At 43.6% G+C, this 20,161-nt stretch overlaps 2 protein-coding genes across 2 annotated transcripts in view; one reads left to right on the forward strand and one right to left on the reverse strand.

Annotated features, from left to right (window-relative positions):
• Window positions 1-20,161, reverse strand: part of LOC137355519 (glutathione peroxidase 3-like) — a 58,489-nt gene that overhangs the window by 31,828 nt on the left and 6,500 nt on the right. Inside the window, exons 4-7 of the mRNA XM_068020753.1 lie at window positions 18,750-18,811; window positions 10,756-10,886; window positions 6,932-7,102; window positions 3,112-3,161 (exon numbers count right to left, since the gene is read on the reverse strand). Of these exons, the coding sequence (XP_067876854.1) occupies window positions 3,112-3,161; window positions 6,932-7,102; window positions 10,756-10,886; window positions 18,750-18,811 (414 nt within the window). The remainder of the gene's footprint in view (window positions 1-3,111; window positions 3,162-6,931; window positions 7,103-10,755; window positions 10,887-18,749; window positions 18,812-20,161) is intronic.
• Window positions 1-20,161, forward strand: part of LOC137355517 (F-box/LRR-repeat protein 15-like) — a 62,133-nt gene that overhangs the window by 17,532 nt on the left and 24,440 nt on the right. The window lies entirely within an intron of this gene.

Genomic DNA, 20,161 nt, shown 5'->3' on the forward strand with positions numbered 1-20,161 from the left:
GTGAGCTGCCTTCTTGAACCACTGCAGTCTTTGTGGTGAAGGTACACCCACAGTGCTGTTGGGGAGGGAGTTCTAGGATTTTGACCCAATGCCAGTGAAGGATAGGCGATATAAATCAGAATAGTGTGTGACTTGGGAGGGGAACTTGCAGGTTGTGGTCTTCCCATGCACCTGCTGCCCTTGTCCTTCTTGGTGATAAAGGTTGTGTGTTTGGAAGGTGCTGTCGAAGGAGCCTTGACGAGTTGCTGTAGCGTATCTTGTAGGTGGTACACACTACAGCCACGATGTGCTGGTAATAGAGGGAGTGAATGTTTCTGGTGGTGGATGGGGTGCCAATCAACTGGGCTGCTTTGTCTTGGATGGTGTTGAGCTTTTTGAGTGTTGTTGGTGCTGCACTCATCCAGGCAAAAGAAGAGTGTTCCAATCACACTCCTGACTTATGCCTTGTGGACAGCTTTGGGGAATCAGAGGCCGAGTTACTCGGTGCAGAATTCCCAGCCTCTGACCTGCTCTTGCAGCCACAGTATTTATATGGTTGGTCCAGTTAAGTTCCTGGCCAGTGGTGACCCCCAGGATGTTGGTGGGGGACTCAGTGATGATAATGCTGTTGAATGTCAAAGGGAGGTGGTTAGACTCCTTTTTGTTGGAGATGGTCATTGCCTGGCACTTGTGTGTCACGAATGTTACTGATCACTTATCAACCCAAGACTGAATGTTGTCCACAGACTGCTTCAGTGTTTCAAGAGTTGCAAATGGAACTGAACATTGTGCAATCATCAGCAAACATCACTATTTCTAACCTTATGATAGAGGGAACATCATTGATGAAGCAGCTGAAGATGGTTGGGCCTAGGACATTACCCTGAGGAACTCTTGCAGCGATGTCCTGGGACTGAGATGATTGGCCTCCAACAACTACAACCATCTTCCTTTGTGCTAGGTATGACTCCAACCAGTGGAGAGCTCCCCACCCACCTCCCCCAATTCCCACTGACATCAATTTTACTCATGCTGCTTTGATGTCAAGGGCAGTCACTCCCACCAGAGTAGAGTACAGGAGCTACAAATCATGGAACCATTTAACAAACAGTTGAGCGTGTGATGCAGGCAAAACTGCAGAGTCCAGATGGACGAATGAATTGAGGGGGCTGAATGGCTGCCTTCTTGTCTTGAAAATTGGAAATGAGGAAAGAGGCCATTTTGCCCAGGACTTCAATCTTCCTAACTGACCACATAAAATTTATAAATTAATGAACTTAATTAATGTATTTGTTAATGTATTTAATGCCAGGAGAGAGGATGAATGTTGTCAAGCGTGCCCCCTCACTGAGTTACAACTGATGATTAGCCTCATGTCTCTGCTATGTACCCTGCAAAGGTGAAGGCCCCTAGGCCTTGGCCTATGACGTACTGGGCTCCCCGGGCAATGCAAACTTTGATATTTCCATTGTTCCACTGCCATGAAGCCAAGGCTGCACTCTACCCAATGACATGGGTATGAGTTCAAACTCACCCTGTGGGGAATTGTGGCTGTGAATGCGTGCCACACACCAGTCCACTGGCTGCCATGCACTTAAAGAAGTTTAAATTGAAGAATTAAAAAACGATGGGTTTTTTCCTCCCCAACCTGCTTTTCCCACTTATTTTGTCCTGTCACCTCCATCCCGAAGGCACTAACTCCATGGGTGCAGGTCACTCCTGCGTAATAAGTGAGAAAAGTGGGTTTTGGGGGGGGGTAGGGGGGGGAAAGAGGAAGAAACCTATTGTTTTTTAATTCTTCTATTTAGACTTCATCTGTGGAACCATTATTCTCCTGTAAACCCTGACATTCCACTATTCTCCAGAGGGTGCATCATAACCAGGTCTTGTACCATTCTTGCATAAAGCACGCTTCCATCGTGGGCCACTGGATGGCGATTGGGAGCAGGAACCTAAGCAGGGCACTGGGACCATCTGCCACAATGCCCGGTTAAATCAGCTAATATAGCACAAACTGCAAGTCAAAGCTGGAACCTTCAACTATTGACCAAGCCATCACAAATGTCAGCACATTTATTTTAGGAGGACAGAACGCTACAATTTTTTTTTATTTAGAGATACAGCACTGAAACAGGCCCTTAGGCCCACCGAGTCTGTGCTGACCATCAACCACCCATTTATACTAATCCTACACTAATTCCATATTCCTACCACATCCCCACCTGTCACTATATTTCTCTACCACCTACCTATACTAGGGGCAATTTATAATGGCCAATTTACCTACCAACCTGCAAGTCTTTGGCATGTGGGAGGAAACCGGAGCACCCGGAGGAAACCCACGCAGACACAGGGAGAACTTGCAAACTCCACACAGGCAGTACCCAGAATTGAACCCGGGTCGCTGGAGCTGTGAGGCTGCGGTGCTAACCACTATTTAGTTATATGCTGCCAAAGCCTGCCTTTATTCTCCACCTTCTCCATTAATTCTGTTTCTTGTTTCTGACTGCCTGCCCAACATTAAGGCTTGGACAAAATTTCATCCAGCTTAACACTGGCCATCTGAGCATCCTTCCCAGATCACTTGTGCCCATTTCTGGAACTGTGCCTGCCTCTGCCTTTCCCCCACACCCAAGGGTCTGATGTTCTAGGTATAGCTCACCTCCACCTACAGTTCATTGAAAATGCAGTAGTATACAGCTTGCTGTGTCCCAACAAACTGACTTCTAGGTACGGGTCTACAAATCAACCCATGGCCTAATTCTACCAAAGCTTAGTGACCAACTGTAGCCATATTTCCTGCCCACACCAGGTTACTCCATCTTCTCCAGTCCAGCAACTGTGCTTAACCTTTCAACAATTATATCTCCATCCTCTAGAACTCCCTCAACATCTCGCTCCCCGTTTATAAAAAGGTTTCTTCTAAAGCTCTCTCGCTGTACCTTTGTACTCCACAAACTTTGTTCTTTTTACTCCTGCTTGGCAAAAATGTTTTCTCTCTTGCCTGTGAATTGTTTTGAGATGCCTTCCTGTACACATGGAGGGCCATGGAAATGTGATTGGTCATGAGTTCCCTTTCTCCTCCTGCCCCACCTAAATAAATGCCTCAATGTCCATGGACTTAGTACTCACTTCTCCAAGATGCTTGCTTTGATCTTCTTATCAGTTTTTGGATGAGTTTCCTAAAAATGAAAGGCATAGTACAGGTGAATGGAAATAATGTAGCACTGTTCTTTATCTACCCACTGCTTCATATATATTTTTACACTGACTGACAGCTTAACCAGGGTCACAATGAAGCAGGATTGGGGGTCTGTGATTCTTGCCACCTGGATTACTTAGTCTGCCTAGATTTCCTGTCAGCAACCTACTGAGTGCAATGAGATTCACATCACTCAGGATGAGTGTGCGGGCACAATATGGGGAAGACAAGTGCAGTATTCCTGTGCACAAAGCAGGACCAGCCACTTGGATCGGTTTTAAGCCAGAGCACAGACATCGCTGCAGTAAGAATCATAGAATGGTTACAGCACAGAAGGAGGCCACTTGGCCCATTGTGTCTGTGCCGACTCTCTGCAAGAGCAACTCAGCTAGTCCCACTCCCCTGCTCTTTCCCTACAGCCCTGCAAGTTTTTTTCTCTTCAGGTGCTTATCCAATTCCCCTTTGAAAGCCAGGATTGAAATACAGTGGCTAAGTAAGAAATAGCCAAATATCCCCAACTCGCATAGCAGATATACAGGCAGTACCCAGTCAGCAATTGTGCTGTTGGATCAAAATTGCCATGTCACATATAAATACAACACTGCGTTTGAAATTATGGAGTTAAAATCGTTTAATCGCTCTGAGTTACGTGCATAGAACAAGTAGTGTCCTGGATTTTGAGGTAATAGTAATGGTGAGGCGAATAGCGCTCACCGTTATTATGGAGTAAATCAGACAGAAACTTCTGGCATCCACACGTGCACAGTTAAACGTGAAAATCAGGATGTTGCCATCAGACTTGCCTGCTCCTCCACAGGCTCCACTACACCAGTACCTTGCCAAGAGACTAGGCATTAAAATATTTAAAGGGTTTCAAGTTGTGGTATTTACCCACTAACCACATCACAAAAGGTTAGGTAGGGCTGGTGCATTCAGGTTTAAGTGAAAGTTTAATGGCATGGTTAAGTCTTAATTACTGCCAATGTCTTCAGATTTTAATTATTGTTGGAGATTTTAAAAAGATTCCCTCTCTTTATTTCACTTTCTGCACATGATTTTACATTGAATTAAATATTCCAATTTAGACTTCCTGGTTTAGACTCTGTGCCTCAGTGAGGAATCTCCAGTCTGGTTGAAGATACAAACTGTTGCTTTCCCTGCTCTCACACACACCACAGATCCTCTTTACAAGCCACTGCGCTGAAATGGATCTCCGTAATTTATCACACAAAAGCCCACGAAAAGTGTGGGCAGCTGTAAGCGGAATGAAGGGCAAACGCTGTTTCTTCGTCTCCGATCGCAAAAACCAGCCCATAGTATTCTGATTTATGTATGGAATCCTCTGTCTCTCCTTCTCATCTTGTGCAAGGGTGTTTCACACTTGGGTCACTTTTGTGCACCCAAGTGTTATTCTGCTATAATTTATGGAAGACCTAAGTGTGTAACGCACTCACTCAGAGATAGAGTACACATTACACTATGATCTCTCCCTCTTGTCAGAGTGTGATAAGCTCTCAGATCCCCACAAAACTCACTTATAAAAGATCTCTAAACTACCCAAATACTTTTCCATTAAACTTGTTGAAATCACCAATGTGGGGTTGATAGCTGTAACAGTTTTTCTTGTTCACATTTTCACAGATTAATCTCAACCTTGGCCAGGTATTTGAACTGAAAGGTCCAAAGTCTAACCACTGTTCTCATTTTCACCAGCATCTACTCCAATACACTCTGCACAGGATAGAGTTTCCGGGCTTTTGTGTACTGTGTCCCTTTACCAGCATTGGGTACATGCTTATTTTAGCTGTGCTATGGATGATTTTAAACACCAGTGTGGCAGTAACACATATTGAATCCTGAAATCAGCCAGGTCTCCTGCTCCTGTTTGCTATCTGTTCACCTCTGTTAGAAGGTGTCGGTGTTTGTAATTCAGTGAGGGAAGAGGGTTAGGTTCAGCTGTCATGCCCATGCAGTCAAATAGCAAGTCACCATTCACAAGCTACACTCAGACATGGGAGGATGGTCACTCGGGTAAGATACAAGGAGGTCACTCACACCCAAACACGATTCAGTACGTCCAGGAGGGGAGGGGAAGGGCTGGCGAGAGTGCACAACAGCTCTCCATTTTATAGTTACTCAACACTCACCTTTCAACAGGTAATTTTCCAGTAAAAGGATTGCTTTTGCTTCACCTCCTCTGTACGTAGGTAGCCAAGGGTTGAATGAACTAAACATTTGATGAACATTTGTTTAAAATATATTGGAAAAATAAATTCTCCAATAAATGTTGAGCTGTGGGAAATGTACTGCCCATGGAAGCCATTTGTTTTTCATTGTTTTATTTTACTTGTGTTGGCATATTCACATTAATACATTGGAGATTATTTTGTCTGCAAAACTGGAAAGGGGACAAAGCTTGCTAGAGACACCTAGGGTTAATGGGCTTTCTTAAATTTTATGAATGGGAATTGTGTGATGTCTTTGTTACACAATATGGGTCCACGACAGATTAAAATTTTAATGCAGGGCTTGGATCCAACTAGAAGCTCCCTATTGGGATATATTTCTCAAATTAGGAAGTGGGAGACAGGAGCAGTAGCATTTCTCGATTATACTGCTTTCCTCTAATAAAGGCGAGCTAAATGTGCACAGGAGATTCCCAATACACCTGACAGTCTGGGACAAAGTAGACAAGAATAATGTACGGTACGAGCATGCTTGGATTGGGTTACTCATATCACAAGGCATTAGTACAATCTGTGTCAGCAAGCAGACTGAGAGACACCAACTAATGGGCTGCGAACTTGGTGGGGGGGGGTTGGAGTTTGACAGGACAAAGGAAGCAATTTTGCAATGCTAGGCCTTTCTATAAAAGGCCCTGGCCTACCCTTGCCAAGGTTTAATTTCAGATCCTAATAAGAGTATCGCATGCTAATGCCTACATTTTTGGGGCTTAGAAAGGGCGAGCTTACATTTATATAGTGCCTTTTACCTACGACCCCTACCACCTAGAAGGCAACGGCAGCAGACGGATGGGAACACCACCACCTGTAAGTTCCCCTACAAGTCACATACCATCCTGACTTGGAAATATATCACTGTTCCTTCACTGTTTCTGGGGCAAAATCCTGGAACTCCCCTCCTAATAGCACTGTGGGTGTATCGAAACCAGATGGACTGCAGCGGTTCAAGAAGGCGGCTCACCACCACCTTCTCAAGGGCAATTAGGGATGGGCAATAAATGCTGGCCGAGCCAGCAACGCTCACATCGCATGAATGAACAACAAAAAATATCATGACGCCCCAAACGCTTTACAGTCCATTAACGTTTGATGTACAGAAATATGGCAGCCAATTCAGGTCCCTGGAATTATCTGTTGTGGGTGTTGAAAGTAAGTATTGACCAGGACACCAGGAAAACTCCCTTGTTCTTCTTTGAAATTGTGCCATGGAATCGGTTATGTTCAGCTAAGAGGGCAGATGGGCCTCAGTTTAATGCCTCATGTGAAAGATAATACCTCTGCCAATGCAGCACTGCCTCAGTACTGTCCCTTCCTGCACTGCAACTCTCCCACAGTACTGCACTGCACATGTGCTATCAGATGTGCATTCGGGTGGGACCACTTCCAGTTTAAAGCACTGTAAAAACTTTAGGAACAATTACTGAAATGTTCGCTCAACATTACACATGGGAACACCAGCGCAGACAATTTATTGTCTGTCTCTCGTTCATATATCCAATGGATTTACCTCCAGAGTTGCAGAGTCAAGTTGCTCCACCGCCCCCTCCATTATTAATTGCACGGCGTAATCCAAGTTGCCTTTAGCCACAGACAGAGCTTGGCGCATGACCGACAGACTGCAGGATGGAAACATCTCGACAAGCAGCTGAACCCCATCCTCCACCTTGGCACAGCCTTCCTAAAAACAATGAAAAAAAGCCAAGCACAGGAATGTTAAATCCAACACAAAAACAAGAAATGCTGGATTCACTCAGCAGGTCTGGCAGCATCTGTAGAAAGAGAAGCACAGTTAACGTTTCGGGTCAGTGACCCTTCTTCGGAACTTCTTCCGAAGAAGGGTCACTGACCCGAAACGTTAACTGTGCTTCTCTTTCTACAGATGCTGCCAGACCTGCTGAGTGAATCCAGCATTTCTTGTTTTTGTTTCAGATTTCCAGCATCTGCAGTATTTTGCTTTTATTTTAATGTTAAATCCAAAGCAGATTCCAAATGGGAGCTCAAGAATATTGACCAAGACATTCCTCGAAAGATCATGAAATATCGACAAAATAATTGTTTGAGAAAAGGATCTGGATAAGACTGAGCCGTACTGGCTTTTTCTTATCATCACACTTAATAGAGAAGTTAGGTTATCCAAAGGGTGTAGTTAGGAAGGTCGGAAGATGGAGGGCTCAGGCCTCACTGCAGGAACTGAGCACGTAATCTACACATGCAGTACTGAGGGAGGTGCTGCCTCTCTGAGGGGACATAAAACTGAGGCCTTGTCTGCCTGTTGAGGTAGATGTAAAAGATCAAATGGCATGATTGAAAGAGTAGTTCTCCTCCTGCTTTGTGCTTTTAAATAAAGTGAAAATCGGTTTCCTTCACCCTCAACACTGCCCAAATAAAATAACTGACTGAATAAGACATCAAAGTAAAGAAAGAAAATAAATGGCATTTTATTCAGTATCAACATTAAGTTTACCATTGTTTAAAGTATTTAACTTCATTTAGCTTTAATCCCGACAGTTCCCAAGCCAGATATCAATTCATAGGTTACCGAAAATAGTTCAATTGGTCATTCAACTCATAACACTTAGCACCAAGGGATTCAATTCCAGTTTATATAACAATATCATTGCCATTTTCTCAATATATATCTGCAAATGAGCTTTTTACAGCAAGGGACAGCTACATTCGTAGCTGGGATTAAGAACACACACACACAAATTCCACATATTTTGCTTTCTTTTATGGGGCAGGAGGTTAAAAGATGTTCTTTTTTCAGACTGTAAATTATCAGACTGCTTGCCTGACATCCAGTACTGGATAAGCAGAAATTCCCTCCAATTAAACATTGGGAAAATGGAAACCATTGTCTTTGGTCCCTGCCACAAACTCCCCTCGCACACCACCGATTCCAGCCCTTTCCCTGGCAACTGCTGAGGCTGAGCCAGATTGTTTGGAACCTTGGTGTCGTATTTGACCTTCCAACCACATATCCACATAAGAGATTCAGAGTCATTTACAGCACAAAAGGAGGCCATTCAGCCCATCAGGTCCATGCTGGCTCTCCACAGAGCTAGCCAGTCAGTCCCACTCCCCTGCTCAGTCCCCACAGCCCTGCAAGTTTATTTCCTTCAAGTGATCATCCAATTTCCTTTTGAAGTCATTGATCGTCTTCACCTCCCCAGTAAGACTGCCACTTCGACCTCTAATATCGCCTAACTCCATCCCTGCCTCAGCTCATCTGTGACTGAAACCCTCATCCATGCCCTTGAAACCTTTAAGACTTGACTATTAAAGGCTCCCCTGGCCGGCCACCCATCTTCTGCCTCCATAAACGTAAGCTCATCCAAAACTCTGCTGCCGTATCCTAACTTGCACCAAGTCCCGTTTACCTATCACCCCTGTGCCCGCTGACCTAGATTGGCTCCCAGTCAAGTAACACTTCAATTTTAAAATTCTCATCTTTGTTTTCAAATCCCTCCATGGCCTCACCCCTCCCTATTTCTGTAATCCCCTCCAACCCTCCAAGATATCCGCACTCCTCCAATTCTGGCTTCTTGTACATCCCCAATCCTTTTGCTCCGCCACTGGTGGTTGTGCCTTCACCTGACAAGACCCTAAACTCGAATTCCCACCCTAATCCTCTCTTTACTCCTTTAAGAAACTTCACAAAACCTACCTCTTTGACTAAAGTTTTGGTCGTCTGGCCCAATAGCTCCTTATGTAGGTTGGTGTCAAATGTTGTTCGATAACACCCCCAAGAAGTGCATTAGGGCATTTTACTATGTTAAAAGGGCTATATAAATGCAAGTTGTTGTTTTACTTCAACACCACTTTGCCAGCAGGTGGAGCGGATTACATCATAAAATTAAATTGTCATGGTTTCATCCAGTGCAACATCGTCAGATAGTGCCAAAAAATATAGTAAAATCTTTAGGCTGCAATTTTAAAAATGCAGTACCTCTATGATATATAAACGCACCCACATATTTTTCTGAAGAGCATTCTCCCTCCTCTTGTATCAGTTCCATGAAACCCCTAGGGAGAAAGAAAATGACCAGATTGTCTATTCCGGATTACTAACCAGTGACTCTAATTGGAAGAGCACGTGTTGAACGTAAAATGAGAAGTGGGCTCAGCTGTGATGCCCCCACAGTTGAATAGGATGCCGACAGACACTGACTAGGGTCACACTGGACATGCATATGAATAGCTTACGGAACTTACTCTGAAGGAGAAGCTTATTTTGCCTGTTACAAACTGTGTTTGAATCCTAATTAGGCTCTGGTTACATGAATCAGTTGGGTTGGATTTCATTCTCCAAATGCTGGCATTAGTCACACCACAAGGAAATTAGGCCGACATTGTTTTTACTGACAGAAATCCCACAACCAGAAATTGGGATACAAAGGAGTATTGCTACCTGGTCAGCAAAGAAAGGTACAGTCGTCATTCTTCAGATGGAGTCCACATATCATGAGTAAGGCAAGATAGAGAGAGTCTGGAAAATCAGAGGGACACCTCCTCCTTGAAGTGCTTTCAGGCACAAGTAGCACAGTCTGTCTTTGCTGATACCTACAAGATTGGTATCCTTCTTGAACCATCTATTTATTTTATAATAGAAAGAATTTTGGCATAATGTCCTGTTTAAAAAAGTCTGCTGATCCTCTTCCCTAAGGGTTGTATTATTCAGGTTACACAGGGGACACAAACATCAGATGTAATGGGATGTTTTCCATCGGTTATTTATAGCCAGGAGTACTGTTGATGTCATGTGAAAAGCTGGATATTTTTAGTGTTGCAGCGTGAACAAAGGGCAACAGACTCATGTTCACCATCGAAGGAAGCAGGAGCTGATACTACTTCTGTTCAACTCATCAATCCCAGAACTGTGCCTATAGTGTCATTTCTGATTGGTCGCTTTCTGCCTGAACCAATCACATTCTCTAAAAGAAAATCTGGTGGCAAACAATCACCAGAGGTTTCCCAGTTTCGCTCTCGGCTAATCTTCTGCCTTGTCCCTCTCGCCGGAAGATCTGCCTGGTCTATTTTTAGGTTCCAGTCCTCATTGCTGCCACTCACCATAGCTCTATGTACAGACACACTCCAGCCCTGTCCTATGCCCCCACGATACCAGGTCTCATTAAACCCTTCTGCTGCCTCTGTTTCAGTGGCTTCCTTAATCTGTAGCTGTTAGCCTTTGGGTATAAAAACCCTATTGGACATCCTTTCACTCTCCCAATTTAATAATGTTAAACATAAGCCCCGTAGTATTTGAAGCCCTCAGCAGTTCGAGCAGTTGGCCTGGATCAATATGGCCAGTTCCCTTTAAGAGCAGCCTACCTTTGCAGTGGCTCCCTCCCCTGCCACTGAATTACTTTCTGGCTCTGTTGATTCATTCTCTTCCCGGTCGCTGGCCTGCTTTTTCAAAGAGGACTTGGTGTCTTGAGAGGCCGCCGGTGGAGGAACATTTTCTGTGAAGACACAATAAAAGGTGCAATGAGATGGCAGCATCCATCTACCCATCTATATATTTAAGCCTTCTCTTTTGCACGTGTACTTAGAGTGAACTAGTATCAGTCACGCTTGCACACTTCCTCACATCTGCATCTTATTGGGTACACTGAATCCATTAAATACAACAGGCAGGAAAACTACCAATCACTAAGCAGTAAGTTCACAAAGCCAATCAATAAAATCGCTCCAAACATTTTTAAAGTGGCCATCTTGACATCGGCATTGCCCTGTGGACAACCCATTACCTTTCAGGATTTTTGGACTCACTTTCCACGGGAAGGAGCTGTAAAGGGGCTACATTTAAATGTTGAGGTTTATTCACACAAATGTACATACAAACTAGGAGCAGGAGTAGGCTGTTCGGCCCCTCGAGCCTGCTCCGCCATTCTACAAGATCATGGTTGATCTGTTTGTAGACTCAACTCCATTTTCCTGCCTACTCCCGATACCCTTTGACTCCCTTGTCAAGAATCTGTCTATTCAACGACCCTGCCTCCACCACTCTCTGGGGAAGAGAGTTCCACAGACTCATGACCCTCTGAGAAAATAATTCTCCTCATCTCTGTCTTCAATGGGAGACCCCTTATTTTCAAACTGTACCCCCTAGTTTTAGTCTCTCCCACAAGGGGAAACATCCTTTCAACATCCATCCTGTCAAGGCCCCTCAGGATCATATATGTTTCAATAAGATCACCTCTCATTCTTCTAAACTCCAATGAATACAGGCCCAACCAGTTAAACCTTTCCTCACAAGATAACCATCTCATCCCAGGAATCAGTCAAGTGAACTTTCCAACAGGGCGGCACAGTGGCGCAGTGGTTAGCACCGCAGCCTCACAGCTCCAGCGACCCGGGTTCAATTCTAGGTACTGCCTGTGTGGAGTTTGCAAGTTCTCCCTGTGTCTGCGTGGGTTTTCTCCAGGTGCTCCGGTTTCCTCCCACATGCCAAAGACTTGCAGATTGATAGGTAAATTGGTCATTATAAAAAAATTGCCCCTAGTATAGGTAGGTGGTAGGGAAATATAGGGACAGGTGGGCTTGTGGTAGGAATATGGAATTAGTGTAGGATTAGTATAAATGGGTGGTTGATGGTCGGCACAGACTCAGTGGGCCGAAGGGCCTGTTTCAGTGCTGTATCTCTAAACTAAACTAAACGCAATTATATCCTTTCTTAAGCAAGGAGACCAAAACTGTACACAATACTCTAGATGTGGTCTCACCAATGCCCAGTACAATTGCAGCAAAGCATCTCTACTTTTATATTCCATTCCCCTTGCAATAAACGAAAACATTGCATTTGCCTTCTTAATCACTTGCTGTACCTGCGTACTAACTTTTTGTGTTTCTTGTACTAGGACACCCAGATTCCTCTGCATCTCAGAGTTCTGCAATCTCTCTCCATTTAAATAATACGTTGCTTTTCTATTTTTCTGGCCAAAGTGGACAAGTTCACTTTGCCACATTATACTGCATCTGCCAAATCTTTGCCCACTCACAACCTATCTATATTCCTCTGCAGACTCCTTGTGTTCTCTCCACAACTTACCTACCTTTGTGTCATCAGCAAATTTAGAAACCATACATTCTGTCCCTTCATCCAAGTCATTGATATAGATTGTAAATGTATTAAAGTATGGAGATAAAAGTGGGTTAAATAGCTAATGAGAAAGGCAATTAATTTGTTTCCCCAAAGACTGAAAACAAGCAGTTTGTTACCCTGTCTCAGTAATCAATAAATATCCTGCCCATTATGTTACAAGGTCCAAGGTCCTTGGCAGGGGTCTTAATGCATAATTCCTCCCTTCTAGTTGTGCAGGGAAAGCAGTAAGAACAAAAACACCCAGGTTTTTAAACAGATGGTAGGCCTTTGAAAGTCTCAGGTTAACATACAGGGAGGGTGACAAAAATACTTGCATTTATATAGCGCCTTTCACAACCCCAGAACATTCCAAAGTGATTTACAGCTAATTAAGTATTTTTGAAGTATAATCACTGTTGCGATGTAGGAAACACAGCAGCCTATTTATGCACAGCAAGATCCCACAAACAGCAATGAAATAATGAGCAGATAATCTGGTTTTTTTTTTTTTATAAGTGATGTTGATTGAGGGATAAATACTGCACACTGGAATCTTTTACACTCACCTGAGAGGGCAGATGGGGTTTCAATTTAAAAGCTCATCTGCAAATGGCATCTCTGACAGTGCTGCACTCCCTCAGTACTGCATTGAAGTGTCAGACTAGAATTTGTGTTCAAATTTCTGGAGCGGGACCTGAACCCGCAATGTTCTGACTCAAAGGCAAGAGTGACGATACTGAGCTAAGGACGATACCTTAGAAGTTATGTTGTTTAAGTCAAAGAAAGGCAACCCACTGATATGGGGAAGTATAGCATGCGCAGTATTTCATATTATTACATAAAGACGACAAATTGAGTGAGTCCAGTTTGGGAGGTCTAACAAGGCAAGGGAATATACAATGGATGGTAGGACCCTAGGGAGTACAGTGGGTCAGAGGGACCTTGGTGTACTTGTTCATAGATCACTGAAGGCAGCAGCACAGGTAGATAAGGTGGTTAGGAAGGCATACAGGATACTTGCCTTTATTAGCCGAGGCATGGAATACAAGAACAGGGAGGTTATGATGGAGCTGTATAAAATGCTGGTTAGGCCACATCTGCAGTACTGTGTACAGTTCCGGTCACCACACTATAGGAAGGATGTGATTGCAATGGAGAGGGTGCAGAGGAGATTCACCAGGATGTTGCCTGGGCTGGAGCATTTCAGTTATGAAGACTGACTAGATAGACTGGGGTTGTTTTCCTTGGAGCGGAGAAGGCTGAGGGGGGACCTGATTGAGGTATACAAAATTATGAGGGGCATTGATAGGATAGATAGGAAGAAACTTTTTCCCTTTGCGGAGAGGTCAATAACTAGGGGACATAGATTGAAGGTAAGGGGCAGAAGGTTTAGAGGGGAGTTGAGAGGAATTTTTTTCACCCAGAGGGTGGTTGGAATCTGGAACACACTGCCTGAAGGGGTGGTAGAGGCAGGAACACTCACGACATTCAAGAAGTATTTAGATGAGCACTTGAAACGCCATAACATACAAGGTTACGGGCCAAGTGCGGGGAAATGGGATTAGTTAGGATGGGTGCTTGATGGTCGGCGCAGGCGTGTTGGGCTGAAGGGCCTGTTTCTGTGCTCTCAAACTCTATGACTCTATAACTTGCTCTACATTTTCATTTCCTGTCTAATAATTAAAACATCTTAATGTTTTGGCCTAATCTCATCACTTAAAGTATAAGCCACTGAGCTAAAAATATTATTTAATTTGTAGATGAAAGGGACATATTGTTAATATCCCCTCAATTACATTACTGTATAAGCAGATAGGCAGTGTGCATCGACTCTGGAACATAAAGGGACAATCGCTTACGCTTACTGAGATTAACAAACCCAAGAGGTTTCTGCAGCAGACCTGAATGTGAAGCATGCACAGAATGAACATTTCCAACATCCTAAAGTGAAAGAAAATGAAATAATTCACAACCAAATTATTAAACTGAAAAAACTGATCAAATCCTATCACCTACCTGCTACACTGAATGAACATAAACATTGAGCTCTAGTTCTGGTCTCGTCTTCCCACAGATCTGCTCCAATACCTTGGAATTGTGTATCTAATTCGGCCGATAATTGCCAGGAGCCACTTTCTCTGCGGCCTGGATCTGCTAGGACATGAGAGCCAAGAACTGGGGCAGCCAGATCAGAGCAGGGAGCCTGCAGAAACAGGACTGGCCAGGAGGTCAGAGCTGAGAATGTGAGGGAGTGTAACTGGCTAGGAAGACGTTACATGGTACAAAGCTCCTTTCGGCATACAGGGTCCATCACCATACAGGGTTTCCTCCGGCTGCTCCGGTTTCCTCCCACAGCCAAAAGACTTGCAGGTTGATAGGTAAATTGGCCATTATAAATTGCCCCTAGTGTAGGTAGGTGGTAGGGGAATATAGGGACAGGTGAGGATGTGGTAGGAATATGGGATTAGTGTAGCATTAGTATAAATGGGTGGTTAATGGTCGGCACAGATTCGGTGGGCCGAAGGGCCTGTTTCAGTGCTGTATCTCTAAATCAAAAAAATAAATCAAACCCTGCAAACGTTAAGATTTAATTGTCCACTTGGCTCAGTTGGTAGTTCTCTTGCTCAAAGTTTCTGGTGGATTCTGTGGCACTATTTAAAATGTAAGGATTTTCTGTACTGAAGCTTGATTAGACTACACCTGGAGCACCGTGAACAGTTCTGGTCTCCATATTATAAAGAAGATATGGGAGATGGTGCAAAAAGATTTACTAGAATGACACCAGAAGAGAGAGGTTATACCGATCAGAAAAGATTGAACAACTTGGGCTCTTTTCCCTTCAAAAAAGGCAAGACTGCTGGGTGAGCTGATAGAAGTCTTTATGATTATGAAGGGATTTGATCGGGTAGATTTATAAAGATCTATGGGTGGTGGGGGTAAAGAATGGAAGAGAGACCAGAACTAGGGGCCATAAATATCAAAGTCAATAATAAATCCAATTAGAAATTCAGGACAAACTTCTTTTCCCAGAGAGTGGTTAGAATGTGGAACTTGCTACCACAAGGAGTAGTTGAAGTGAATACGTAGATGCGTTTAAGAGGAAAGTAAATAAGCGCATGTGTGAGAAAGGAATAAAAGGATATATTGGTAGGGTGGGAGGAAGCTCCTGGAGAGCATAAATGCCAACATAGACCTGCACGGCCGAATGATCCGTTTCTGTGCTGTAAACGCTATGTAAGACTACAAGCAACATCATTGAAGATCTGCAAATCAGGTAATCTTTTAAAAAATAAATCAATCAACGTAAATCCACAATTCTTACACTCAGTGCGAGTTTAGTCATCATGATAAAATAAGATACTGTTTTTCAGCACAGTACTGAGGCAGCTATTGTGTCAGCCCCAATTCTCGAATCCCCTTATTGACTAAGTACTGCACACAGATCCAACAATGTTGTGAAGAAGGGTCTCACCCAAAGTTTTGGAAAAGTCTCTCTTCTGGATGGTGACTGTACTGAGTACAGCTCTATTTGTTTCAGATTTCCACAGGGTGAAACTTCATTTTTATTCCGATAGGCGAGTCGATGTGGATAGCTTACTGTCATTAAGTCCAAACTAAACAACGGCCTTGGCATTTCGTCTGCACTCTGGTGTTTTTTGATTTAAACATGGACTGCTGTTGTGAGTGTGATTAAAGACATCTTTCCCCCTTTGCCTTGTGTCATGTTATCTGCAGCTGTAGACCATCCAGCTGCCCTCAGAAGGTCCCAATGTCTCTCTCAACACCTGCTTCCTCTCTGTGACAGAGCAGAGATACTCCAGTGCCCGATTTCAAACTTTGTTTTCGATATGGGCGACACTGGCTGGTTCACACTGGTTGTCCACCCTAGTTAGCCAGAGAAGGTATTTGGTGTGGTAGGGATGATTTTACAACTAGGCCACTTCAAAGTCTGGATCAAAATCCCTACCTAACAACACTGTGGATGTATTCATATCACACCAACTGCAGTGGTTCAATAAAGTGTATCAGCACCACCTTCTCAAGGGCAATTAGCAATAGGCAATAAATGTTGGCCTTGCCAGCAACACTCACATCCCATGAACGAATGAAAAAATTAAGACCCAAGTGCATTGTGTGGAACTGAAGTCACATGCAGGCCAATCCACAAATGAGCAAGTTTACTGAATCTAATCTGGCAACTTGCCATGATGGATTTGAACTCAAACTCTGGGTTATTAAAGCCAATACATTACCTTGTCCCACTCCAACATCCTATGCTACCAAAAGAACAATCTAATTTCTACTTGCCCTAAACTTGACTAAGCTTGTACTCAGTGTAAGAATTGGGGATTTATGTTGATTGATTTATTTTTAAAAAGATTACCTGATTTGCAGGTCTTCAGTGACGTTGCTTGTAGTCTTACATAGTATTTACAGCACAGAAACAGGTCATTTGGCCATGCAGGTTTATGCTGGCATTTATGCACTCCAGGAACCTCCTCACACCCTATTTCATCTCACCCTATCAATATATCCTTTTATTCCTTTCTCACTCATGCACTCATCTACTTTTCTCTTAAATGCATCACAAACTGCTCCCTCTCCTTTCGCCTTCACATCCCACATTACACCAAACCCCCAGTAACAGAGAGGATGGACAACCTGTGATACTCCAGACACTAGAAAGGGCGTTACTAAGTAAATCAGTAAGTAGAGGGGCAAAAGTGTGTACTCCAGAATAGGGGATTAATGTGAAAGTCTCAGGTTTGGTCTTGGCTGCAATGATATATTGAGTGGTTATCAGCAACGCCGTTTTAATTCATGACCTCTGCTTCCTCCCATATGACCCTCCAAAAAAATCTGGAATCGAGCTTCAGAGTCAATATTCAGTGTCGAGTGAGTGGTCAATTTGCACAAAGTTGTATGTTGCTGGCAGACATTCCATGAGTTCATAACGGGCTTTCATGACTTGTGGAAAATGACAATGCCTGCTCCACCAGTGGGTAGGGTTGGGTTCAGGTGCTGACTCTGGTAGGGCTGATTACCTGCGATACCTATTATAGCTGTTCTTCATCCTGCTACAGGTTCAAGTAGCGGGGGAGGCAGAAAAGAGAGGAGGGAGAGGTGGGTTACTACCCCTCCTACTGCCCTCGAGGGAGAGGTGAGTTACCGCCTCTCCCATTACCCATCATTGCCGCCACTACCTGCCCTCCTCCAAAATCTGGCGAGGATTCTCCCACGGGCATCCTGTGATCACATCAGATAATAGGTGAGAATTTTTTGGCAAAGTTTATATGGGATGAGAGAGTGTAAACAAGACAGCAAGTGAAAAAGTGACACACAGAGAAATAGAAAAAAAAGCAGAGAAAATGGGAACAGACTTGTCTTTAGCTTCACATCCTCAAGATGTTGCAAAGTGCTTCATTGTCAGTGAGCTGTTGTTTTGTATGCCAATGTGGCAACCAGTTTGTGCACAAGGTCCCACAAACAATAGTGAGCTAAATGACCAGACATTGTGTTTTAGTGGTGTTGGGTTCCTTGAAGGTTTGCAGTCTGAAGACAGGTCTTGCATCAATTTTCCAATAGTATCCATTGCATACAAAAATCCCTTTTCTCAATTTGTTACAATTTTCACACATAAATCACTGACTGGGTTTAAACCCACACGCTAGTGTAAAATTTGGTCATGAAAATATTGCAGAATTCATTGCACCCAGAACTTAATTGACGACCTACAAGATGGTCAAATTATGAGTAATGGAGATAAAATGCAGCCTTTTGAATACTCCCACATCTGGCTTCATAAACATTCATTTTATTCCTGTTGACTCTGGGAATGCATTCATTTTAAATGTCACCATATTCTCACTTCCATAGGAATGCATACAAATGATAAGAGGCCATAAACATGATTGATGGGTATAATTGCAGCTTTGAGTAATTACTGTTGGTGTTTATAAATCACTGACATTTACCACAGCCTTTCTGTCTGCCTTTCTCCCCCACCGTCCCTGCATACAGACACCTGCCCTTGCAGGAATGGGACCCAGGATATAATGTCTCCTGTTCTCTTGCCCAGAAGCATTGATGCCATGACTAGCACCTCAAACTACTGACGTGGCAAGATGAGCCAAGTCAGCATAGCCTAGAGATTGAACCTGAGAGCTTCTGACCTGCTGAGTTTAGCCCGTACCGCGATGTTTCTACAGCAGCCCCACTCAGCACAGTGCTCGGGTCTTACCTTTGTTACGAGCTTCGATCAGACGTGCAGCCAAGTCAAACATCATCTCACAGATAGTGACGCTGAAAAATAAACAGATCCTTTTTACTCTGCTATCTGTTCACAAAAGTATTAATTGTTCCTTGTGAACGACTTCCCCAATGATCATATTTATCATCTGAATGAATGAGCTACACAGAGCAGCAAGGTTCCAAGTTTGCTCACTGATTCCTAGGCACCAATATGTGCCACAGAACAGGCATGCAGGGGTAGGCTAGCTAATTCTCCACTTCTGGTGGGGTAGCAACCAGCTTCACTGGGAGATCAGGAACCAATGTGGATCCCAATTGAATTGATCTGTGTTGAAAAGGAGGGGGGAGAGGCAAAAGGCCACACAAAAATATAATAGAGAAACTTCCATCGCTACAAGGAGATAGTTCTGGTGGCTCTGCTACAACAGGAGGGCTTAGCGGAGTAAACTGAATCCGCACAATCAACCTGAAACTAGTTGTGAATTAATTTGGCCAATCCTGGTTGGTCCTGGGTAAATTACATGCTGTGAACTACCGTAACTTTGCCAGGGCCTCTATATCACCACCAGACAAGGGGACTAAAATTGAACAGAATATTCTGGATGAAAACTAACATCTTAGACAAAGACAGCAGAATGCTTTTTGCTTCATCGCAGCACATCCCAATACTCGATATGCTTTTCCAAGGCCCCACAGCATTGGTTGGGAACCTTGAGAAGCTCATGTACTGTAACATCTAAGTCTCTCTCCCACTCAATAGACTTAAGTATGATGCTGTGCATACATGCTCAGTGTTAGTTGGATCTACACAAACAAAACATTGACATTTATCTGTATTAAATGTCATCTACCAGATCTGGATCTGACTGTAGTTGTTTATTCTCAGCCAAGGTTCTCTCACTCACACAAATCTTTGCATCATCCCGAATGTGTGGTCAGTTCCCACCAATACCTTCAATAAGCTCAGTAATAAATTGTGAGGAGCAATGATCCCAACACTGATCCTTACGGGATACCACACAGAACCACCACCGTTAATAACAATCTTCTGCCTCCAGGGCAGTAACCCATTCCTTATTCGACCCAAAGTCTTTCCTCTATTCCCACAGGGCTCTCTTTCAAAGTAGCATATTATGTGGCATTCTGGCAAAAGCTATTTGAAAATCCAGGTATATCATATCAGCTGGGTTAACTTCATCCACAAACCTAGTAATTGCCTCAAAAAAATTCCACCAGGTTTGTAAGACATGGCATTATTTTCTGGAAGCCATGTTGATAGTCTGAAATAACCCCTTCCCTGTTCAGGTGGTCATAGAGTATCTCCTAATGATCCCTTCTAGCAACATGCCTATCACTGATGTCAAGCTATTACTTTATGATCTGGTACGAACTTGCTGTCCA

Source organism: Heterodontus francisci, chromosome 42 (assembly GCF_036365525.1).
Source record: "Heterodontus francisci isolate sHetFra1 chromosome 42, sHetFra1.hap1, whole genome shotgun sequence".
Taxonomy (NCBI): domain Eukaryota; kingdom Metazoa; phylum Chordata; class Chondrichthyes; order Heterodontiformes; family Heterodontidae; genus Heterodontus; species Heterodontus francisci.